The sequence below is a fragment of the Ursus maritimus genome, unplaced genomic scaffold (assembly GCF_017311325.1).
Source record: "Ursus maritimus isolate PB19 unplaced genomic scaffold, ASM1731132v1 scaffold_8, whole genome shotgun sequence".
In the NCBI taxonomy this organism is placed as follows: Eukaryota; Metazoa; Chordata; class Mammalia; order Carnivora; family Ursidae; genus Ursus; species Ursus maritimus.
Genome location: NW_024426996.1, coordinates 44,324,571 through 44,351,036, shown reverse-complemented (window position 1 = coordinate 44,351,036; position 26,466 = coordinate 44,324,571). Strand labels below are relative to the sequence as shown.

Sequence of the window (26,466 nt, the reverse complement as noted above, 5' to 3'; positions counted from 1 at the left end):
AGTCACATTTCTTTCCATCTTTACCCCAGATTATTTTTTTAAGGAGGGAGTGTACAGGGAGTTGAGATATTCATTAAATATATACACAAAGTAAAAGGGTTTTAAGACTATAAAAAAATTGACCATACATATCCTGGAAAAATCTACTCCATGATTGTTAATGTAAATTAGAAAGAGGTGGATAAGAATTTTTTTCGAGACTTAAAGTAGTCTCCCTTTGAGGATTAAGACAAAATAGAAATGGCTGGTGGCAATTTGTTTTGAGAAAGTGTTATTGGTAACAAACATATAAGACAAATATTTCATAATAAGATTTTAGGATTTCCACGTGTGATTATTTTTTTCCCCACCACTGATTTTGGCAATAGAGCACCACTCATTCTTATCTGTGACCAAAAATTTCTCTAAAACATAGGCACCTACATAAATTAATTAGCACTTACTGGGATGCGTGGGTGACTCAGCCATTAGGCATCTGCCTTCGGCTCAGGTCATGAACCCTGGGTCCTAGGATGGAGCCCGCATCGCATAGGGCTCTTCGCTCAGCAGGGAGCCTGCTTCTCCCTGTGCCTTCTGCTCCCCCTGCTTGTGCTCTCTTTCTCTCTCTGACAATGAATAAATAAAACCTTTTAAAAAAATTAGCACTTATTAAAGGAAACTTGACTTTGTGAAGGGAAGGTTATTATCATGAGCCTACAGATTTACATTAGTACCCCAAATGGTTATTGGTGGGGACAGAATGAAATATCCCATTCCATTGTTCCAGAAGGGAAGAAAGGAAAATTCTAAGACACCTAGGCTAATGAGACTGATTCAGTCTGGGCAGGATTCTAGCCCTGGACCCCACAGAAGGGGAATCAGTAATTGATGGAGGCAGCTCGATTTCTCTAAACACAAGTCAAAACAGACCTCACTTTCTTATTTGATAGGATTGCAAAATCAGTGAATCAGGAAAATGTGGTAAATACAGAGATACAGACTGGAGGCTAAAACAGTTAGAAAAATATTAAATGGATAAATTCTGGTGCCACCCGGTAAAGTGCTGATCAAAGACTTTTGATATCAACCCAGAGGGATATTGCCAAGAGTGTTACAGGGCTCTCTCTGTCTCTGCCATTCCTCATTTGTCTCAATCAAGGGAATAATGATAAAAGGCACATTTGTCAAATTTGAAGATAACATGAGACTAAGAGGGTAAGCAAATAAGGATTTTTTAAAAAAACCCTCAACGGGCTGGAACAGCAAGTCAAATTGAATTAGATAACATTTAATGGGGACAACATTAGATCCTATATTTGAGTTCGACAGGGGAAAAATGTGACTGTCAAAGTGCTAATTTCAACTTGTGCTGCTGTAATAGAAGACCAGTAAGACCAGCGACTAGAATGTAAAAAGTCTTGCTCCTTGGTAGCTACCCACACTGAAACTACCATGAGTTAGACAGGCATGGCATACAGCATGTAAGCATCTCATCAGCATGGGGCCAGGAAAATGGTAGAGAATTCAGAATAGAGTCAGACAGACTCTTGGTCTCAGAGATGACACCTGGACAACCCAAGGGTATAGATATTGCAGGCAGTCCAACCTGCCGGGCAACTTCATCCAGAGAAATTACAGGTGGTGGGCTAATTTAGAATTCAGGACGGGCCAACAATTAGGGTTAGGAGATCTGATGATCATAGCAGGATTCCCATCAGTGAGAAATTTAAGAGGAACTGGATATATTCCAAATAAAGAAGCCTTGGAAGGAGATCTTAGGCAATACGCTAAAGCCCTGTTGGTATCTGGGATCTAGCCAAGCCATTTTGCCATCAAGTGCTATAGGTGAAGTGTCTTATGTGCTATGAGTTTTTCAAGGTCTTAAATTATTGGCTCAAAAGCACGTAGAGAAAACTACAGTCTTAAAACAAATACATACAATACAATCTTAAAATATAACAACACACACACACATATATATACACATATATACAAAACAAATATATACAATACAATACAATCTTAAAACAAATAGAACATTATTAGCAAGTCAGCTAAAACTCAGTGCTTTTATAGTGACATGTAAAGTATGTTTAACATGGGATGTTAATGCATTTTAATGTAGTTAATATAATGTGCAAAGGTGTTTCCAAAAACAAAAGTGCCTGGGGTCTAAAAGTCTTTAAATGGAGATGATCTAGTGTATACAAGGCTTAATGAACTAGGTGGTATTAAGCAATCAGATATGAAGGAGCAAGACTCTCGAAAAGTCATTCTGGGAATTTACATATTGGCCAAACATAGGAGATGCCAAGGCTTGACAGAAGTGGGTAGAATCCTGAGAAAACTGACTTTGTTCCTAGTGTACCACATGCTAGATCAGGCTGAAAATAAGGGGGCTCTTCAGGGGATGCTTAAGAAACTAGAAAACATGCCTGGACTCTAAGATTCCAAATCTGAAAGACATCATGTAATTCCAAACCTGCTGCTGCTGAATTCCTAAATCAGTCAGGAATGGCTCAATGACCAGAGCAGGATTAACCTTGGGAGTAAGGGAAAGGAGCCAGATAACTCAGAGAGGTAGAAGAGACAGGGTAGACATATCCACCTCTCAGTTTGGGGCTCTGCACTTCAAGGGCCATATAAACAACCTGGAAACTACTGAGCAGAGAAAAGCTTCATAGACAGGATATCCCGGGAAAGACCAGAGCCAGGAGAATGAAAGACTGAAAGGGATCAGGAGAGGGGTCCTCAGCAAATGGGAGGTGATATCATGTAGAAAAGGCACTGGGTTTGTCTTCTATTAACACAAGAGGTAGATAAGGATCTGACAGTGAATGCCCTCCTGGAAGATGAATTTTTACTTATTATAAGGACATATTTTCTGATGATCACCTACAAACCTAATTAACAATTGATAGCCATCCCTAGGGACTAGATGACCACTCCAACAGTATTTTGTCAGACAGGAGTCAAACATTAAGTGGATTGCTGCACAGATTTGTACTTAAGGTTTTTTAATACTGTGAGAACACTTTAAAAATATGTCTTCCAGAGTCTCTCATGGTTTGTCTCCGTTTCTGATTTCTTCCTGTTCAGTTTTCCTTCCCTTCTCCTATGGACCTCTGCACTATTCCTTACGTTCCACATATGAGTGAAACCATATGATAATTGTCTTTCTCTGCTTGACTTATTTCACTTAGCATAATCCCCTCCAGTCCCATCCATGTCAAAGCAAATGGTGGGTATTCATCCTTTCTGACGGCTGAATAATATTCCATTGTATATATGAACCACATCTTCCTTATCCATTCATCTGTTGAAGGGCATCTCGGCTCCACCCACAGTTTTGCTATTGTGAACATTGCTGCTATGAACATTGGGATGCATGTGCCCCTTCTTTTCACTACATCTGTATCTTTGGGATAAATACCTAGTAAGAGGCTCTGGACTCCAGGAAACAAACTGAGGGTCACAGAGGGGAGTGGGGTGGGAGGATGGGGTAACCGGGTGATGGGTATTAAGGAGGGCACGTGTTGTGATGAGCACCGGGTGTTATACGCAACTGATGAATCACTGAGCACCACATCAGAAACTATTGATATATGTTGGCTAACTGAACATAATAATATATAATATAATATAATATAATATAATATAATATAATATAATATAATATAAATATTGTCTTCCACAGTTTGTTTACTGCTTCTTAGGATGTCACAGAGGTACAGATGTGGGTGAGAAAGAAAAGTAGCTTTTAGAATAAATGTAACAGATTTGGAGTCATTGGAAAGATCACACCCAGTTGGCATCCTTATCTGCTGCTGAGATGCACAATTACAAATATCTAATAACCTTATAATATAAAGTATCTACACAGCTACAAGAACAGAGTTACTGAAAAACTCCTAATATTTTTGCCCGCATGTAGAAGGAAAAGGAAGAACTGGGGAGTGACAGACTATTAGATTTATTTAATAGGTCATTTTCTAACAGTAGTTGAAATGCTGATCAGGAGTGTGATCTAGGACACTTCAAGTAAATGCAAGTAGGGACTGATGAATATAGGAAGGGAACGTAGTGCTTCCTATAACTGGACAAGCCACTTTCCACTCAACATTTCTTATTTGCTGACAACTAAAAGAGAGAGGAAAATCTCTTCTCTAACTTTTGAACAGAAGTCCCAGATTTCTCCCTATTTCCAAGAAATAATTTGATCAGGGTATTGCTGTGAGCTGATTGTTTTAGACCTGGATTACTGCCTAATCTTGAGGCAGTCACCACAGCAGAGGGGATGACATGTTAACAATGGGCCTAAACCAATCAAGCTCCGCACCAGGAAACATGAAGTGAGGCTATGGCTGCTCCTCAAAGGGAAATACATTTACTTCCGCCTACTCATGGATTAGAAGCTTAAATATCTCCATTATCTAAAACACAATTTAAGTTCAATTTTAGACCATCCTCTCGGGTCTATTAAACACAGGGGGGAGTAATTTTTATTTTCAGTTTAGAAAATGTATCCAAAATAGAGTGTTTCAAATAATAAAGAGAAACACTAATGTCCAGATCCTTCTACATTTGTACTAGATCCATGCATCTTTATCCATTGACATCAGCTTAATTTTATCTGTACTTTCTGCACCACTAAGAAGTCCCCAGGGGCTGAGAGGAAATTTTGAGAGCTTCTGTGTAGTTATTGTTGCTAGGAAACAATATCCTTGGTATCCAAGTGTTCAGGCTTTGAGGCGCTGTGTGAAGTCACTGGTTCATAAAGGAAAGCCTTTGGTAAATAGGTTGTTTAGGTGTGAGTAAATTGATGTTCGCTCTCTGTGACAAAATGTTCTTGTGTAACCTTTGAATAATAGTGTATTTCTAGGCCTCTATTCTTTCCTTTGGATCCAGCTACCATTATTGCTCTCATGAGAACTCAAACTTCTACCTGAAATGGAGTGAGCATTTTCTTTTTCCCCCAAATCATGTGTAATTATCTCAGTGTCTTGAACACTAAGCCTAGGGTTTTAGTTAAACAACGTACAAGTGAACTTGGAAATAAAGACCCAGACCACTGACTGTATAAACAGTTGAATATTGTTAAAATCTGTCGTGGTTGATGGCCATATTCCAGCTGTTCTGTTGTTCATGGCACTGAAGTGTTCTGCTGCTCTTCAGAATTGGGAGTCAGAAGGAGAGGTGCTGTCTTGGCTCACGCACTGCCTTCTCTTCTCTCAATCCCTAGCTATAGACCATCTCCAGACTTTCAATTCTAATTATTGCTTACATTTCTCCCGTAGGATCCTATGACTCAAAAAACCAGCTTGAGGTTGTAATTTATCACCTAATTACTCAGTAAGGCTAAAATTAACAAGCAGCTTTTCCCATTTCCTTGATGCCTAGACCCACCTGCAAGGCCCCTGTGAGCAGAATCATCTTAATCAAGGAGTAAATCCAGCTCAAGAATGCTACCGTATCAAGTTACCCATATCAGGTTACCAGGTTGGGGCAAAAAACTTAGATCTCTAAGTTGCAAACAATACTCAATAATTCATTTTTTCAAAACTATATATTGGATACTTACTAGACAGAATCTGTTCTAGGCATCAGGAATTTTTTTAAAATGAATAAAAGAAGGTCCTTGTTTTCATGAAGTGTATATAGTGAGGGATAGAGGACACAAATGGCAGAGATAAACACAAAGCTACATAAACAGATAAAATCTTTACATGTTCAGATGTACTGTGTAACTGACAGGAGCCCATCAAGAAAACAGAAACTACTGAAGTTTTCTCAAAAACGTAATTTAATAGAGAAAATTGGTTATAAAAATTGAAAGGACTGGAAAAACAAAAGGGGGAAGGAGAAAGGGTTGCTGAAGGAGCAAAAGACAGAAACAGCCGACACCCCCGTGCTGGAGGCCATGAATTTGAATCTGCCGAGATCCTATTAGAGATGCTGTTCTAGATACTTGTGGAGTTGCCAAAAGAGGTGCTGCCTCTTCTTCAGTGTCAAGTATCTGTAATCACCCTACTGCCCCCGCAGTAATCACCAGCCATTGTGACACTATCACACTGCTAGAGCCAGAATCCTGAACCTTCCCTTCCCTTCCATCTTCTAAGCTTCAACCAGTTCTTCCAAGGGGCAGCATCTAACACGAAGCCAGAGAGACAGGGAGCCCAGCCCCAGCACTACAGCACAGTGAATAGAAATTGAGGCACAGAAACAGCTAATGAATGGTTAGGTTAGCATAAGCCACAACAGAGGTTTTAATGAAAAGCTCTGGTAATCCCACACCTGAAGCAAATAATTCTTCCCTAGAAGAAAAATAGAATGTATCAATCCAGTTTTGATTGCAGAGAACGGAAGCCCATTTGGCTAGCTTAAGCAGAAAGAGATTTAATATAGGAAAGTGGTACTTACAAAATTAAAGGACTGGAGTAGTAGTTCTAGGCTGGGTCCCTGGAAATGACTCCCAGAGCCACAGTACAAACTGGCCCTCCAAGGGAACCAATAGCACCACCACAATCAGGAAGCTGGTAATCAGGTAGCTTCCACCACCACGTTGATTTGAGGACCACCAAAGCTAAAACCAGAATTCCTGGTTCCTGAGCCATCTGTACTACTATATGAGTTGTACCAAGAAAATGAATACCTCAAATACCACCTCTGACATCACTTACGTCATCTAATCCAGAGAACCTAAATCATAACCACACCATTGGTTGCAAGGGAATCTGGGAAATGTAGTTGTTGTCTTTCCCGAAGGAGATCAGAACACATGGTAAAGAAAGCCAATACACATAATATCTGACACAAAAGGAATTCTGGGGTGAAATATATAGCATGTTAGATGCTATTTGCAAGCTCCCAGAGAACAAAAGCCCTGTCGGTTTTATTTAGCACTATACCTCCAGTACTTTTCCAGTACCTGGCACATAGTCAGCACTCAATAAATATCTAATCCTTGAATGAATAGACATGTGCACAGGGTAGTGCCCGGTTGTCAAGTTAAGGTCGGTAAGAGAAAGCCAGGAGTCCTAATGATAAGAAGCAAGAATTCAATAGTCTACAAACTTTTATTAGATGCTGACTGTTTGCTAGGTACTCGGTACATAGGCTAGACACTGAGGTACAAAAAGGAATGAAAACCAGTCCCTGACCTCAAGGAATTCAGAGCCTGTGGGAGAAAGACAAATAAGCCAAGTAAAATTCAACCTGGTTTTGTGCTTTGTTCAAGGCAAGCACATAGTTGAGTTGATAAAAGTCAATTGGGAGCAGGAAGAGCTATGACTAGTTGCCTTAGGTATCAGCCTACACTTCTTCCTACACTCAGTCATGGCTACCAATCACTTTACTCTTCTCAGCCCACTTTTACCTTTGCATACTGAAATCTTTGAAGATTTTCTATGTTTGTATATATTTAACTTTGCCCTTTAAATTTCAGTTTTCCTGCTAAAATTGAGTTGCTTATTAAGTAAATTTTATGAAGTAAATCACAGTTTCCCACTGACATCATCCTAATGTTATGTTATTCCCTCTACATGTTATTCACTCTGGCATGAAGGCCTGCTCCACCCATCTGGCCAAATCCTCTGCAAAACCATCTCTAACTCCCCGAGGTCGACAGTTTGCTCAGCCTGCTCTTAGACCATGAGCGGAAGAGCAGTGTCAAGTCTGAGCCACTATATATCCTTAGTGCCTAGAATAGTGCTTGATACATAGTAGACGAACAAGATATGTGTATTAGAATGTTAGATATAGTTGCCATTGATTTGCCTTACCAGTTTAGAGGTAGTTCGTGTTTGTGCTTCATCAGAGGTCCTGATGGATATCCAGGAAGATGAGAGGTTGAATGCAGAGTTGTCCATGGCAGGGGAGAAGAGTCAGCAAAGACCTTACATTAGAGCATTCAGGAAGGGGAATGAGCAAGCAGGTGTCTCTGATGAGCAGCACATAGAAGCTAATATAGAAGCTGTGTTTGATCAGCCCTGTTTTTACTCCTACTAGAAACAGGCCACCCAGGCAGAGTAGTGATAGAGGCTTAATGAGGTCAAAAGCTGTAGATGAATCCATCCCCAAACTGGGACAAGGCCAAGGGTTTGTATTCAGGCTTTGACCTATAAATAGTATGTCTCTTCACAGAGAGTTTCTAGATACTGGGTTTAAGAACATCCTCCCTAACAAATACTTACAGTTCAAATACTCTATGTTGCCAACTAAAAGCAAAATCATGTGTAGTCTAGCTCAGAATAGGACAGTATCTCTTTGGGAAATGTAAGGAGCCTAACAAGGACCTATCTGAATGAAACCACTCCGGCCCCATATAAAGGTGAGCAAAGGGTATGAGATATGCTAGTCTAAACTCCACGCTCAGATCAAGTCAGACCAGAAGAGAACTTTAAATTTGGGCTATATCGTCTTGGCTTTTTTAAAGAATTTTTTAAACTAAATCGTACTTATTTTGATTCCATCTATCATTTTGAGAAAGCTCACCTTTCATACCGTCTTCCTGAATGGATGCTGCTGAGCTATTTTTCATCCCATAACAAAGGTGCATGGGAGATATGTTTCCCAGGCTTAGCATCAGCGCTTCTCCTTCTTCCAAGCCAACTGGTTTGTTTGCATCTCAGGGGCATTGTGAATTTTTTAACTAATCTGATTTTGTGTTGATAGAAGGCACTTTTATGGCCCTGAAGAGAGGCAGGTCCGGATGATCCTGGAAGCTCGTTTCCTCCTTCCTGGCAAACGGCAGACTCAGCAAATCTCAGTTACCCTGACAGAAGCACAGGCTGGTCCCAGCTGCTGAGTTCCAAAGACTATGCCTTTATGACCAGGCCACTTCCTCCACTGGGACCTTCCACTGTCACACAGTCCCCTAGTCAGATACAAAGGTCCGGCCCATCCCGTGGAAAGCGAAGCATTACAAGGCCAGGCTCCTCTCTACTGGAATCTTGGCTACTGCTCACTCAGTCTACCTCTGATGATAAGGAGAATTTGGGGAAGTTTGCACTCCATTACAGCTCTGCTGGTAAAATTTTCTCAAATAAACCCCACTCTAGATCTTCTCCATGTCCTTTTTTTTAACTTAAATATTTTGCTTTTTTAACATACACACATGATTCAAAAAATATATATATTAAGATCAATATAGTGAAAATATCCCTCCCATCCCTAGCGCCCCTCTACTTAGTGCCCCCAAGGGAAATTATGGTATTAGTTTGTCAGCTGACCCTCCAGAGTTTTTTTAGACATATACAAGTATATATAACTATATTTTAGTTTTTCCCATATTTTTCACCCACATGTTAGCATGTTATAGCCAAACTTTGTGGGGGTTTTTTCCCCATTAGTTTTGGAGAGTTTTTCATATTATATGTAGGAACTTCCTCATTCTTTTTTCCACTTTACAACAGTACATTAACATACCATAATTTAGTCAGCTACACCTATTGAGGGGCATTTATATGTTTCAAGTATTTCATTATTAGAAACAGTGTTATAGGTGAGCCTGGATGGCTCTAGTAATTTAAGTGTCTGACTTTGGCTCAGGTCATGATCCCAGGACCCTGAGATCAAGCGCCTCGGTGGGCTCCCTGCTCAGCAGGGAGCCTGCTTCTCCCTCTCCCTCTGCCCCTCCCCACTGCTTGTGCTCTTGCTTGCTCTCTCTCTCTCAAATAAATAAATAAAATCTTAAAAAAAAAAAAGAAACAGTGCTATGATGAATAATCCTGTATACACACTCTTCACAATTATGCAATTCAATCATTGAAATAGATTTCTAGAATAGGAATTTTTGAGCCAAAGAATATGTACGTTTGTATTTTTGATAAAGTCAAACTGCATTCTATATGGGTTTTACTAAATTACATCCTCACCAGCAATATATGACAGTATTTGCTTCTCCACATGCTCAGCAACACAATGTTATCAATTTGTGGATTTTTGCCAAATTGTCTGGCAAAAAAAAAATGTATTTTGATATATAGCCTTAATTTTAATTTGTATCTGTCTTATTATGATTGAAGTTGGGCATTTTTCCCTTTTTAATGAACTGTCTTTTAGTATCCTTTTTCCATTTTGTTACTGTTTTTGGTTCTTTTTTTGGTTTGTAGAAACTCTTTATATATTAAGAAATGTAGCACTTATCTGAAATATGCACTACAATTATTTTTTTTAAGATTTTATTTATTTGAGAGAAAGAGCAGAATGAGAGATGGAACTTGAGTGGGGGAGGGGCAGAGGGAGAGGGAGACGCAGACTCCCCTCTGAGGAGGGAGCCCAAAGAGACCACAAGGGGCTTGATCCCAGGACCAGGGGATCATGACCTGAGCCAAAGGCAGATGCTTAACTGACTGAGCCACCCAGGCACCCCCACTACAATTACTTTTTATTATTTGCTTTTGATGTTGTTTATAGGGTTTTGCCATGCCTTTTTTTTTTTTTTTTAACAAATCTGTCATTTTTTATGACTTCTGGTTGTTGTATTACAGTTAAAAAGGCCTCCTCAATGCCAGGATTATAAAAGTTTTCTCCGTTGTTTTCTTCTAGTACATATGTGGTTTTACAATTAATTTGAAGTTTATAATAATACATGGAATGAAATACATGACCAAACTGATTTTTTCCAATAGCTCCCCAGTTTTTCCAACATGATTTATGAATTTATGAAACTATCTTTTTCCCAATTTTTCCAGGTGCCAATTCAATCATATACTAAATTCCTCTATTCATTTGACTCTGGTTCTGAATTTTCACTGGTGGCCCATTGATCTCTCTGTCTATACCAGCATTAGAATAATACTATCGTCATTTTTTAAGGTTTTCAGCACGTTTTACTACCTGATAGGACTAGGTGTCCTTTATCTCTCTTATTTTTTAGAATTTTCTTGGAATGTCTGATTTGTTTATTTTAACATTAGAATCATTATTTTCAGTTTCCAAAACAAAAAGCCTATTGTTACAGGTGATCAGGTTAAATTGTAAATGAACTTATGATGAGTTTTTCTATTCAAAAACATGAAATGCCTTTTTATTTATTTAAGGCTCCTTTTCTGCACTTCAAGAATGTTTTAAATGTTGCATATGCCTTGCATATTTTTCAGTTTATTACTGGATATTTTGTCTGTATTTTAAAATGAGTCTTTTCTTCTATTATATATTAAAATTATTGTTTTCATATATGAAAGTTACCCATTTCTATATAGTGCTTTTGTACCTCATTACCATACCAACTCCTGTTATTTATAATAGTTATTCAGTTAATTCTTAAGGGTTTACTGAGCATTCAATTGTATAATTTGCAAATATTGATAGTTTAACTAGCCGCTTTATAACTTTATACTTTAATTTTCTTCCTGTTGCCTAATGCATTGGTTAGTATTTCCAGAACAGTGTTAAATAAAAGCGTTGGTAGTGGACACTCTTATTTTGTAACTCTATGGGAATGTTCTAGTGTATCTACAATAAACAGGATGATGGCTTTGAGACTGAGATAGATATATCTTATTAGGTAAGGAAGTATCCATCTATTCATACTTATTGAGTGTTGTTGTTTTGTTAAAAGACTAAATGGCTATTACATTTTGTCAAATGCCCTTTTGGTACCCATGTAAATAATAATATACTTTCCTTCTCTCTAAATCTGTTAATATAATGAAGTATATTACTAGAATTTTCTAATATGGAACATTTTGCAATCTTAGAATAAACCTCACTAGTTGTGCTTTATTATTTAATGTACTGCTGGATTTTGTTTACTAAGATGCTCTGCTTACTTTATGAAAATAGTGTGGAAATATTCATTCTCAACCATTACTTTGGAACTATTTGAGTAGTAATAGAGTTATAAGTTTTTAAATATCTGAGTCTAGTGGATGTTTGTTTGTAGAAAGTGAAATCAAGCTATTTTGATCCTCTGTCTCTGATTTGGACTTTAGCAAATGCTTTTCTTACGAGAAAATTATCCATTTCATTCAGATTTTCTGAGTTTTTGCGCAGACATAAAAAAAGTAGTCTTATGATTCTTTACAATTCCCCTGTTTCCAAGGTGATTTCTCTTATTATGTGTTAGTTATCCATCCTGATTCATTTATTTAGTCAGACTTTTCTGTAGAATGGTTTCCTAGAACAGGTCTCTGGGTGATGTGTTCTCTGATCTTTGTATATTGTCTCTGGAAAGAAGCAGTATTTTGGTAGGGAATGGGACTCTTGGGTCTCAGATTTGCTATCCTTTTTGCCTATACTCTAGATATTTTGTAGATGTTGTTTCATAAGCTTTTCCTTTCCATATAAGAAGTCCAACATGTTTTCCTTCGAAAATACCTTGTACTTTCTGTCTGGAAAATTTTAAGATTATTCTTTTACTTTTGGAGTTCAGGAATGATTTCACAATTACTTAATATAATGAGCTCTTCAATTTGCAAAATACTTTATTCATTAAGCTCAAGAGAATTTGTGTTTTCTTTTTATTTATTGTAGCCCCTCTTCTTCTTTCAAGAATGCCTACTATTTATATATTAGATCTCCTAGATGAGTCCTTCCAAGCCATTATGTTTTCTGCATACTTTCCAAATCTCTATAATTTTGTTCTCTTTTGAGATATTTCTTTCAAACTATCTTCTAAGACATTAATCTGGCCTCACCAGTGCCCATCTTCTCAATTTATCTCAAACATCTTTTATTAAAATCTATGGATTTTAGTACAAGGAAAGTTTTTGTGCTCTAATCAAATATCCTCAAGTGTTTTTGTGTAGATATATGTATATGTATGTATTTTCTTTTTTTTATTATGATATGTTAGTCACCATACAGTACATCATTAGTTTTTGATGTAGTATTCCATGGTTCATTGTATTTTCTTAAATGTTCCTATATTTTTAGTAAGTGTAGGAAATGAAGAGTTCAAACTATTGTCTGCTTCCTCCACCAGTTCTTTTCACTAGGGGCCATCTACTCTGGATGTTCTGCTTGTTTTTCTTCTCTAGGACTATCAGATTCCATTATAAGCATTGTTGTTTTTTCCCCCGCATACACCTTGGGGTTTGGGCCCAGCTGCCAGAGAACCATAATTAGAAACAATGTTCTAGGGGAAAAGGATGGTGAGCTCCTGGTAAGTTGCCATTCTCCTGCTGATACACCAGGAGGTAGTCTCTTTCTCTGAGACAGCCTATCTTTTTAACTCTCCCACCTCTCCTTCCTCCAGAAAGTCACACAGGTGTTAGTACCCTTTATTTAGTAGGCCCAAAGAGCCCTTGTACCCAGCTTTCTTCCTTAATCTCATCATTCCAATCCCCATCCAAGAACTCCATGCCACTAGTCCCCAGGTTCTCTCTAGCCGCCGGGGCCGGGGGCGGGGGGTGGCAGAAACCCCATGACACCATTGTTCACTAGATCCAGACATAGCTGAGACCTCACATACCCCAGATCCTATTTCATGCAGGACTTTGAACTGGAAGTGGAAGGGAGACCACCAGGGTTGAATTTAAGCTGTCATACTGCCACTAGCCATTATCCCCTGAGAAGAGGTTCTCACTCTAAAACCTGTAAATGGGATCCAGGGGGATCCATGATCCTCTGAAATTACCATCAAATTATGTTTATTTATGTATTTATCTATCTACACATATGTATGTATATGTTTCTGTGGAGTTTTTTAGAACTTTTTTTTAAAGAACTTACTTTTTTAGAGCAGTTTTAGTTTCATAGCAAAATTAAGAGGAAGATACAGAGATTTCCCATATGGCCCTGCACCTGCACCTGCACATGCACAGCTTCCCCCACTGTCAACATCCCCCACCTGACTGATACACTTGTTACAACTGATGAACCTACATGGACACATCATAATCACCCCAAGTCCATAGTCTACCTTAGGATTTATAATGGTGTTGTGCATTCTGTGGATTTGGACAAATGTATAGTGACATGCATCCACCCTTATAGTATCATACACAGTATTTTCACTGCCCTAAAGGTCCTCTGTGCTCTGACTGTTCATCCCCCCTTACCCCAACCCCTGACAATCACTGATCTTTTTATTGTCTCCATAGTTTTACCTTTTCTAAAATGTCACATAGTTAGAATCATACAGGATGTGGCATTTTCAGACTGGTTTCTGTAACTTTAACTTCTTTAACTAATATAAGTATTCTCCATGTCTTTTCCTAGCTTGACAGCCTATTTCTTTTTGGTGCTGAATAATGTTCAATTGTCTAAAGGTACCACAATATATTTATCCTTTCACCTACCAAAGGACAGATGCTTTGTTTGCTTCCAAGTTTGGGCACTTATGAATAAAGCTTCTCTAAACATCTACATGCAGGTTTTTGTATGATTAAAAGTTTTCAACTCCTTTGGGTAAATACAGCGGAGCACAATTGATTACCTGATCACATGGTAAGATTATGTTTAGTTTTTTAAGAAACTGCAAAACTGTCTTCCAAAGTGGCTGTACCATTTTAATTACCACTAGCAATGAACGAGAGTATCTGTTGTTCACATCCTCACCAGCATTTGGTGGTGTTAGTATTCCAGACTTTTACCATTCCCATAGATGCATAGTAGTATCTTACTATTGTTTTGATTTGCATGTCCCTGAAAATATATAATGTTGAGTATATTTTCATATGCTTATTTTCCATTTGTATATGTTCTTTGGTGAGGTATCTTTGGCCCATTTTTTAATCAGGTTGTTTGTTTTCTTATTATTGAATTTTAAGTGCTCTTTGTATATATTGGATAACAGTCCTTTATCAGATATGTCTTTTACAAATATTTTTCATCCAGTCTGTGGCTTGTCTTCTCAGTCTCTTGAGTTCAGAAGTTTTTATCAGATTCTCAAAACGATGTTAAGAATCACAGTTTTACAGACCCATACCTGAATTTGGTAAAAATCCCCAATATACCTAAAAGATGTCAATCACTCTAACTCCAATAAATAAAGAGGGTCTCACAGCCTCTCTGACACCAGGAATTAGTTAAAAGTAAATATCAGCTATATCTATGTCTGCACTTGGAAGATTACCCTCTGAAGAAAAGGCAAGTTCTTGGATCTAGAAGGAAATGGCTTAAAGAGAAATAAAACAAGATACATTGAAACATACTACAGTAAATAATGACCTCCACAGAGTGGCAAAAGTAACAAATACAAAACAGTTGTGGGTTCAATGAGTTCAGGAATAAGGACTCAAAAAAGAGCTTTTTGAAGAAAAGTTAGAGAATTTTAAAGTTAGGATAGGTTTATTTCCCCTCAAAAAAAAACCCAAAAGCTTTAAATTTCTTGCATCCTTGCAGTGATATGTTGATGGTGATCCTTTGGCATTTGGCACTTCACTTCTAAATTTTAAATATATTGGTTTTTTTAAATCTTTTTAAAAATATATTACTGACTTTAATAAAAGTAGGTCAGCATAATGTTTACTACGAATATGGTTATCTTTGAAACACAAACCCTAGTAATTCTAATGGAAAAAAAGATTTGATGCTTCTTTATTTGAGGTGAATATAAATAGAAAATGAACTTAGAAATATCTTCTTTGTCTCTACCAGGTAGAAAGAGACAAATATACCCTTCCATATGCCTTAAATGATTTTTAGATTTTTAAATATATCCATACTTTGTTTTTATACAAGTTAGTCTGTTTTATAACCATAACCCAGCTAAACCATTGGCAAGTGGGAGCAGCAGTGGAAAGGGTAGACCTTTCTAATGCAATCTACAATCCTCTACACATTCCTCTTAAATTAACAAAAACTCACCCTCATAAATATTAAACTGTAAAAGTATCATCAAGAATTCTTATAGTTCGGGGCTTAACCCAGGCAGCGGTTAAGCGCCTGCCTTCGGCTCAGGGCGTGATCCTGGCGTTACGGGATCGAGCCCCACATCAGGCTCCTCTGCTATGAGCCTGCTTCTTCCTCTCCCACTCCCCCTGCTTGTGTTCCCTCTCTCACTGGCTGTCTCTATCTCTGTCAAATAAATAAATAAAATCTTTAAAAAAAAAAAAAAGAATTCTTATAGTTCTTCTACACTTACTGCAGTGAGCACGTATAATGTATAGAATTATTGATCACCCAAAACTAATGTAATATTGTATATGAACTATACTTCGACTTAAAATTTTAATTAAAAAATTCATATAGTTCTTAATTTTTCACCTATATATTAGATAAAATAAAAATACATGAAAGGAAGTTTGCCTAATTTTCTAAAAGAAATATGTATTTCTTTTTTTAAGTGTCTTGATCATATAATGGGTATGTACAAATTTGGTCTTTCATTATACTCAATCCTTTTACCCTTCCTGTTTCCCTTTTAATAAATATGTGCTCAATGATTATTATTGTTGTAAAATGATGCATAGTAAAAATCTATGCCCAGGTACTAAAATCCAACTATCCTATTATCTTTTTTTTTAATTGACTTTAGAGAGAGAGAATGCGTGCAAGCGGGGGGGAGGGGCAGAGGAAAAGAAACCCAAGCAGACACCCCACTCAGTGCGGGCCCAAATGTGGCAATCTGTCCGACGCTGAGATCATGACCTGAGCCAAAATCAAGAGTTGGGCACTTAACCAACTGAGCCACCCTCAGGCACCCCTAGCAAGCCAGTTATCTAAACAAAGCGGTCGTTAGTAGATACAAAGAAAGTAGATATGGAACAATGATAACAGATAACACTGAGTGATCACAGAGTTAATGTCCACTAAAGCCAGATGCATCCACCTCATCACTGCGACCACAACCAACCCGTCAGGAATAGTGCTCATCTTGAGACCTATACGCCATCCTGATGTAAAGTGTTGTCATCTTATCACCACTGGCTGAGAATTTCCTCTCCAGCTCCCAGACTGTCTTCAAAATGAATTTCTAGACCAAGGGAACTCTGTTTAACTATGCTGTATTTCTTGGTTTCAGATGGCTATACCACTGATGACATTGAGTTTTACTGGAATGGAGGAGAGGGAGCAGTAACTGGAGTTAATAAAATTGAGCTTCCTCAGTTTTCAATTGTCGACTACAAGATGGTATCCAAGAAAGTGGAGTTCACAACTGGTGAGGATATTTCCCCCAAAATGAACGAGGGGCACTGTGAAATAAAGAAGACGATTCCTACCAAATGGAGATCTGATTTTCTTTTCTTTTTTCTTTTTTAACTCAGGGGCATATCCACGACTGTCACTAAGTTTTCGGCTAAAGAGAAACATTGGTTACTTCATTTTGCAAACCTACATGCCTTCCACACTGATTACAATTCTGTCCTGGGTGTCTTTTTGGATCAACTATGATGCATCTGCAGCCAGAGTTGCACTAGGTAATGCATTCCCAGCACTGCAGAGAACTGGTAGGACTTAGCTTCAACCAACCAACCAATGTGAGAAATTACAGGCACGGGCTTCTCTCAGAGCAAGTCAAAGAATGAGATTACTGTAACAGTCCTTGATAGTAAAGCATCTAAGTGTAAGCATTTTCAGGATGAATGCTTCACAATGCAGTATCTTTTTAGCATTTTACCAAAAAAAATATTGGAATATATTCAATACTAATTACATAAGTGCTTCTTAGAGTCTACTTTTAAATTCTCATTACACTAATTTTTACTAACTTTGTGATGATTTCCTCTTTGGTCCCTGCTTTTTACAGTGAAGAATATTTACAATTCATTATTCTTAAGTGGATTTGGAAAAGCTAAACCTTGTGACTATTAACAAGCTATGTCAATTGTTGGGCCATACTATCTTTCAAACACTATTTTTGAAGTTAAGTCGTCTGGATCTAAGTTTCTCTTAAATGTAGCTCATCACACTTGAATAAGGCACAGACATTCATCAACTATATTAATGATCTGTGATCAGGATGGAATAAAAATGGTTTCCTTCCTTAAGGAACAAAATTCAAAATTAATCTTGCCATGGTTGAGTAATTGCTGCAAGCTGAAAGGCTGTATTTGAGATTTTAAAGCATTCCTTCGAAAGTTAGAATACAAAAGATGTATTTGATGAATCTGAGCATGTGTGGGTCTGCCTCATTATTTGATTCTAGAGCCCTTACAGTTATCACTTTCTGGGGCTTATTCTCGTACGTGGGTGCTCGTGCGCCCCCACACACACACTCACACACACACCAAATACATAACAGCATCATTTCCAGCTAAGCCGAAATACACATCACTTCTTTTGAGAAGTGGTTAGATGCTGAACTGGGTTAGATGGTCAGCATATCCTTTCACACCTAGACTAATTGTCCTCTCGATAGCTTATTTCTAATGGCTCACAAAGTCAAGTTCTGGCAGCCCCTTCTCAACCTTTGAACATTCCAAGATGAAGGAAAACCAACAAATATTTATCACATCATGTGTCTGAATCTGCACATATTATTTGACTATGAGCATGAGTACGGGTATACTAGGGGTAAGGACAAAACAGGGGACGATGTCCCCAACAAGAATAATAACTATCAAGGTCATGAATTGTGGTTCTCTTTATACATGTATCCTCAAAGCTAATGATATTTTGATTAGAGATGTCAGCACACAAAAATGCTGACTCAATCTTGTCTTTGAAATGTAAAATAGGTGCTTTTTTAAAACTTAACTAAGTAGAAAAGGCATTTATTTACTAACTTTTTTTGCTTAAAAATTTAAACCAAGGAGTAGAAACCCAAGTGCGATTAGTAGATTTGTAAATGAACCGTCTATTTCTACTAAGAACGTTAGCTAGAATTATATTAGGCAAAATTTAAAATTTTATTGAAAGAAATACGTAAGACCATTCATGATGGCATTTCATAAGAGTGCAGCACATTTGAATTCATCACTGATCTGAGCCATTTGAACTTTCTACATGGTAATCCTGACTTCCTATTTTGTCTGTTCTCCTAAAAGTTAAATAGTCAAATCAGGGAATTTATCTAGAATAATCTGAAGGGCAAATGAGCGCTAGACTCTTTTTTTCCCCTTTCCATTTTCTACCTCCCATTCTCTTTGCCAGCTGTCCTTTGTCTTTAACATTCCTTTTAACATTTCCTGTCTTTATTTAAAACCTTAATTTCAGGTTTTATCTTCTCCTCTCTTTGCTTTTATGTTAAATGCCTTTTTTTTTAACACCTCCTTGCTTTTTTGCCGCTAGCTGGGTGATATACAGCAAAATAACTAATCTCAGAGTTTGTTTATTCAGCTATACCTTCCCTATCGTACCTAGCAAGCAGTTATGACAGACATTTAAGATAATGCATAACTGTGTTTAAAAGTGTAATATGCTATATGAATGTGTGATATTAGTACTGCCCCGTGAATTATCTACATTAGGCTCCAACTTCCTTTTCTCTTCTTGTTTGTCTCAGTTACATTTCATCATCACGACGTCATCAACACCAAATACTCATTATGCAACCACGCAAACATTATATGGTGAAGAAAGCTGTTTTTAACAAAGTAGACAAAACAAAATATCCTTTTGAAAGTTTACAGTCTTAACCTTCTTCACAAAACCAAGTTGACTTTTTCAGGAAGTCTTTTCTTGATTCCAGGGGACTCTGGAATCAAGAAGTAGACGTAATATTTGAAAAACTGGAGCAACAAGATTATATCTAAAAATGACATCAATCAAGTGCTTGATGCAAATCATGAACTTTCTTATGTATTTCTTCTTTTAGAATTGTCTCACTGTGAATGATACATTATCAGTGTAATAATGTGTAATACTGACCTTGTGGCCTGGGTGTATTCTAGATATATGGAATGAAGCAGGCCTCTTCAAACTGGTCACCAGCTTCCAGTTTGGTAGTGGCTGTTGTGGGCATTACTTTTACAAAAACAGATTTAGTAAGAAAATGAGAGAGATACTGAGAGAAGAGAGAAGATGTGTGTAACAGAACAAGGGACATTTTGGCAGGAGACAGTAAGCATATGAATGGGATTTTGATATGACTTTCCATTTACTTTTCTTTTTCCTATGTGTATTATTTTTTTCACATTTTAAGAATGATTTATTGAGGTGAAATTCACATAATATGAAATTAGCCATTTTTAAGTGAACACTTGGCAGCATTTAGTACATGTACAATGTTGTGCAACCACCATTTCTGTCTAGGTCCAAAACATACAAACTGAGGGTTTTAGAGGGATGGGGGTGGGGGATGGGCTAGCCTGGTGATGGGTATTAAGGAGGGCATGTATTGCTTGGAACACTGGGTGTTATGCGCAAACAATGAATCATGGAGCACTACATCAAAAACTAATGATGTACTGTAGCAGTTCAATCAAGTCTCAAAGGATTTAAAAACAAACAACAACAACAAAAAACCATTTCCATCCTTCCAAAGTAAAATTCCTTACCCATTCAGCAGTTTCTCCCCATTCTCCTCTCCCCTCATAACCTGTCAACCACTAAACTGTATTCTATCTCTATTGATTTATCTATTTTGGATATTCCATATAGATGGAACCACACAATATATGACCTTTTTGTTTCTGGTTTCTTTAGCATAATGGTTTGCAGGTTCATTCATGTAAGCATTATCTGTACTTCATTCCTTTTTATGGTTGAATAATAACTTTTATGTGTTTAAGGACATTATCAAGAAAATGAAAAGTTAACCTACAGAATGGGAGAAAATTTTTGCAAATTTTTTATACAATAGGGTCTAGTGTCCAATATATGTAAAGAACTCTTTAAGACTCAACAACAAAAAGATAAACAGCCCAGTTAAAATTTGGGCAAGGAGTTGAATAGACATTTCTCCTATGTGCATTATTTTTCAAAAAATGTTTTCCAACCCTCCATTAATGGTACATCCTATTTTATGATTTGTTCATTGACTGTATGGGGAGCCTGCAGCTTTGTCTTTCAAAATGTTTACTCTTTTTGCCCCTTGGTTTATGGCATTACTGCCATCATTCTGGGGCACCAATAAGGAAATTGCATCTGTCTTCTTAGTCTTTAAAGGGCAGCTTAACGAGTGCATTCAGCTAAGCTGTGTCTTTCTGTCTCATAGGAATCACCACCGTGCTGACAATGACAACCATCAGCACTCACCTCAGGGAGACCTTGCCAAAGATCCCTTATGTCAAAGCGATTGATATTTACCTGATGGGTTGCTTTGTGTTTGTGTTCCTGGCTCTGCTGGAATATGCCTTTGTAAATTACATCTTCTTTGGAAAAGGCCCTCAGAAAAAGGGAGCAAGCAAGCAAGACCAGAGCGCCAATGAAAAGAACAAACTGGAGATGAATAAAGTTCAGGTAATGTATTAAATATTCCTAACAGTATTCTTCCAAAATTTATCAGCAGCATGGTGCTCAAGGCTCCCATAACAGGAAAAAAAGGTAATTAATTTATCTTTAATACAGCTCAAATAGCCCTCTCTTTTACGTATTTGAAAACTGAGGATTGAAGAAGTTAGGTTGAAGTTAACATAGATTAATAACGTACCTGGGCCTAAAACTCAAACCTGAGTTCATTATCCTTTATTCTAAACTATACAGTTGTAAAACTCTATGCAGAAGAATAATGCCAGATTTGCTTGATAAATAAATGAGAGAACTAAAGTGAATCAGTTCTGTCCTAAGTGGAAATAAAGAAATCTGGCCCAGTGGTTACAACCACAGACTGGAATTAAACTGCTTGAGTTTGATTCCCAGCTCTGCTACTTACTGACTTTATAGCGTCAGGCAAATCAACCTATGTGAGTCCTCATGTTACCTCTGTTCTCAGGTCATCATCCATAAAATGGAGATTATTATAGTAGACCTACCTCACAGAGTTGTTATAAGGACTAGATGGGTGTTTTTAAAGCCTAATATTTGTAACAATACCTGGAACATAGTGAGTGTTCATTATCACTATAGTTAGCTAGTTCTTATCATTATATGTAAGACAATTTCACTATTTTTCTTTTGCTTTTCATTGGTAGGTCTTATGACCTGTGCTTTTGCTGAGTGGAATTAATTAAAATTAATGCCTTTTTTAATTCTTTGAGAACATCTCGTTAACCTCTACTTCTATGCCATGTTTCACTGAAATTAAATTAAAATTATGTACACTGAAATACTGTATCCACTATAAATTGTTTTCAAGATGGCGCATAGGATGACAGCTCAAATATTCACTCGTTTAGCCACAGCTCTGAGCATTGGGAATACTTCTCTGAAGGACACAAAGTTCCTGGCTCTCATACAGTTTATATTCTACTGTGGGAAGACAGGCAATAAACATATAAACACATATTAAGAGGATAATTTCAGGTTGTAGTAAGTGCTATGAAAAAAGTAAAACAGAGCGATGGGAAGCAAATGATTTGGATCAGATTCAAAGGAACAAGGAACAAAGAGCAGGTAATCAGGGAGACCCCTCTGAGATATTACCACTTGTTCTGAGACCCAAGTGACAAGCAGCAGTAACCATGCCATGCCCATTCGAGGCAGAGGAAATGATAAGTGACAGAGACTCTGAGGAATGAATTGCTTGATGTGGCAAAGTACCAAGAGAAGACTAGTGTAGCAAGAGCATAGCAAGTGAGGGGGAAAATGTAGTATGAGAGGTAATTGGAGAATCAGGCAGAAGCCAAACTATAAATCTTCAAGATGTATCTTCATGCTCTTTAGTGGGATACCAAAACTGGACAAACACTGTCAGGTAACTAGAAAATTATAGACAAAATACCAAACAGATTCAGCCAAATGGTCTAAATCCAAAGTAACTCATTCAAATAAATTCTTACTCTTATGTGAAATATTATGCTGGATTCTATGAGAGAAGGAGGAAGCATGATACTTGCCCTCAAGAATCTTCAGATCTTTCTGAGAAAGAAAATTATATTCATAGGAGGCGATTAGATTATGAAATGAAACAGGACAGCACCTACCTTGAGGAGTATATCTGAAACGAAAAGGCTTCCCATTGTCTGATTGTAACCATACCAGCTTTAGAAGTATGTTTAGCAGAAGTATTTAAGGCTACTTCATTTCTGTTCCCACTCCTATCTCAGTTGCCTTCTAAACCAGAGCTGGTCCTCTGCATGGCTTAGAATGTGTGTTACTTGATATAGCATGGAGGAAAGGCCTACATAAATAAAGTAGCACAGGTTCACTGGCAGGAAAATCCAAAGCTATGAACTGGATGGGCACTTAAAGATAAGTAGAGTTTGGAAAGGTAACAAGGAGACTCGGCTAGGAAAGCAGTGTTCTCTAGAAAGGAAATTAAATGGAAAGCTCAAACTGAAATCACTTCATTCAGATCATTTAAAAAGATCATAAAACAAACTTTAACCAAACTCTTTGGCTGTTGCCTTGATTCCACCCAGGATAGCAAAGAACTTTTCTAAGGTGCTATGGGACAAATAAAGGCAAAAGGAAAGCGTTGTATGTCATAGCATATCTAGATGTATGATATATATTGCTCTGAAGAGGACTTAGTGACCTGAAAATAAATAAGTAAAATGTGTCTGTCTAACTGATCTTTATTTCCTAAGCAGGCTGTTTGAGTAACATTGGGCTCAAACATAGTAAGATTTCACTGGATCTCAAATCAGGATCTTTTAGTCCAGGTAAATTGACATTTTAAATTTTAATCCCACTAGAAAGTGTAGAAAAATCCATCATTGTCAGGAGATGAAACACTTAAAGAAGATAAAAATGTGTTTTTATCCATGGAAAGCTAGGTTAAAAACTCCACAAATGCTTTTCACAGAAACACAAATGGACAAAATTATGCCAAAATTAATAAACAAATCATGTTAAGATATGAAAAAATAGTTTATATCAGACTAACCCTCCTGTGGATTAAAAATTATAAACCCTGAGCAAAAATGTATTAAAATCTGCTTGAAGACATAAGAGAATAACTGAAAACAAGCAAAAACTAAAAGAGAACCCTCAAAGGAAAGGAATGACACTGTGTGAAATCTCTATTTATATATCTTTGCGCTGAGGTCTCTCCCCAATCTGGGGGATGTGGGACAGCAGAACTTCAGCAAAAAACAAAACAAAACAAAAACTACAGTTTTATTGGTCCGATGAGTCAGAACATGGAGTCTGATACTTCCAGAGTTCCTAGAAATCTTAGAAAGAAGTGAGCCACAAGAGAAACTCCGAATCTGAATATAAACTTCCCACAAATCCATGGTTGATCCCTGAACTACAAATGTACAAAATGTTAAGAAGTCTGGAAAGGAAAAATAGCTGAAAGGCTGAAAAAGAACAAAAATAAGGGATTCTCCTTGAGTTAAGGAAACACTAAAATAGACTCACCCTAACTACACATAAAACCAAGTCACTACACATTCTAGGTGACCTATTAGTAATTTAACTGCCTGTTAAAACAAAACCCAACATTTGTTAGGGAAAATAACAGAATCTAGAGTCTATACAGTGTATCATTAACATAGTTAATATATAATAAAAAATTACTAGGCATGAGAAAAAACAGGAAGGCATGCTCAAGAGAAAAAGTTTAGTCATAGAAACAGAACTGCAAAAGTCTCAATGTTGGCTTAAAAGATAAGGACCACAATTAATAATAATCACTACAATTAATATATTTAGAAATTCATAGGAAATAGCCAAAAACTGCAAACAACTGAAATATCCTATAATAGGCAATTGGTTAAACAAACTGTAGTATATTCATAATATGGAACACTAGCCCAATAAAAAGTAATGAACTATTGATACATACAACAACTTGAATGGATCTCAAGGCCATTATGCTGAGTGAGAAAAAAAAAGTCCATCATTAAAGATTACACACTGTATGATTCTATTTATATAATATGCCTCAAAAGAACAGGTTAGTGGTTGCCAGGAGTTAATGATGGAGGGGAGGGATTGAGTGTGATTAATTAGAAAGGGGTAGCACAAGGCAGATCTTTGCAGTGGTGGAATAGTTCTGTATCTTGCAGTGGTAGTTATGTGAATCTTCACATGTAATAGAATTACATAGAACTAGACATACTCTATGCCAATGTCAGTTTCCTCGGTAATATTGTACAATAGTTAAATAAGATGTAGTCAATGGGAGAAACTGGGTGAAGGGTACATGGCACTTCTCTGTGCTATCTTCACAACTTTCTAGGAATCTACAATAATTTCAAAATAAAAACTTTAAAGTCCATAGAATGAGCTTAATATAATATATGAAGAGATGAGGAGTTTCAGGAAAAGATTTGAAACATGGAAAAGAACCAATGGAAATCATAGATTGAAAATGCATTAGATGGATTAGCATCAGATTTTATACAACAGAAGAAAGGATTAAGAAACAAGAAGAACAGGATACCTGAGTGGCTCAGTCCATTAAGTGTCCGATTCTTGATTTTGGCTCAGGTCATGATCTCAGGGTCGTGAGAGCAAGCCCCATGAAGGGCTCTGCACTGAGCATGGAACTCTTAAGATTCTCTCTTCCTCTTCCCCTCCCCCACCACGTGCACACATTCTCCCTCTCTAAAAAAAAGAAAAAAATGAAGAAGAAGAAGAAAAGATTAGATTCGTGAAATTAAAGGTAATACTGGCCATCTCTCAGTTTTTCCATTGCACTAGTTCTTGTCATAAATGCTACTACCTCAAGGATGCCTTAACTGACGCCCCCCGCCAGGTTTGGTTTATATTTTGTACCATTGTTATTTGTCCTCACCACATCCTGTGCTTTTCCACCATAGGATTTACCACAACAATGAATATGTGTTTACTTAATTATTTTTTTAATGTCTATTTCTTTATTAAACTGCAAGTTTCCCAAGCATTGGCATCAAAGTCCTTGTATATTATGTTTATTGTTCTTTACTCAGTGGCTAGAACAGAGAAAAAAAACAAATAAATATTTGTTGGGTGAATAAATTCTAGAGAACCTTTCTCCATTCAGGATGAGTTCTTAGATACCACCCAAGTTACTGAATGTTACATCATAATATTTTATAAAACGCTTACATAGTCGTAATAAGTAAGAAAAAGACTATCTGTAGTCCACTTTAGCTTCTGCTCCAAACTTTCGTACTATTTCTATCACTTTGATTTTTAATATTTTGAAGGCATGATTTATATCAATCCCCACTTTTCTTTCTGAATCACAGTGTCCTGTAACAGCAGATAGATATAATCTTCAATAACAAAGCAAGTGTATTACTTCATCTGTTCAGTGTATTATCTCCAGCATAATAATAATGCCACCTCCAAGATAATAATGCCACCTGTGTGGTATTTAAGAATGATACCCCTTGGTTAAATTTTAAAAAATAGAAAATAATATTAGATTTTTCCTTTCATATAATGGTTGGATGATCCTCCCCTTTCCTTTTAGATACTTGTAAACAGTTGGATTCAAATGATGTATGTGCTGTGGTCCCAGACAATTTTCATTTGAGGGACCCTAATATTTGCCTTGGTGCCATAGAGCACAGCGTGGCATCATTCATTTATTACACATTACTTTTGATAGCCGTGGCTGGGCAGTCATGTCAAGGGTTATTTGTACTGAAGCTTCAGAAGTGCTTGCTTTGTCTT

The 26,466-nt window shown here is 37.2% G+C and overlaps 1 protein-coding gene across 2 annotated transcripts in view; it reads left to right on the top strand.

Moving 5' to 3' along the window:
- The window catches only part of GABRB1 (gamma-aminobutyric acid type A receptor subunit beta1), a 359,381-nt gene that overhangs the window by 320,082 nt on the left and 12,833 nt on the right, over nt 1-26,466 (top strand). Inside the window, exons 6-8 of one of the 2 annotated variants that reach the window (XM_008701447.2) lie at nt 16,892-17,029; nt 17,136-17,288; nt 20,969-21,207. In XM_008701447.2, coding sequence (XP_008699669.2) covers nt 16,892-17,029; nt 17,136-17,288; nt 20,969-21,207 — 530 coding nt within the window. Of the gene's footprint in view, nt 1-16,891; nt 17,030-17,135; nt 17,289-20,968; nt 21,214-26,466 lie in introns of both variants that reach the window. The other variant, XM_008701446.2, reaches the window with a different exon arrangement.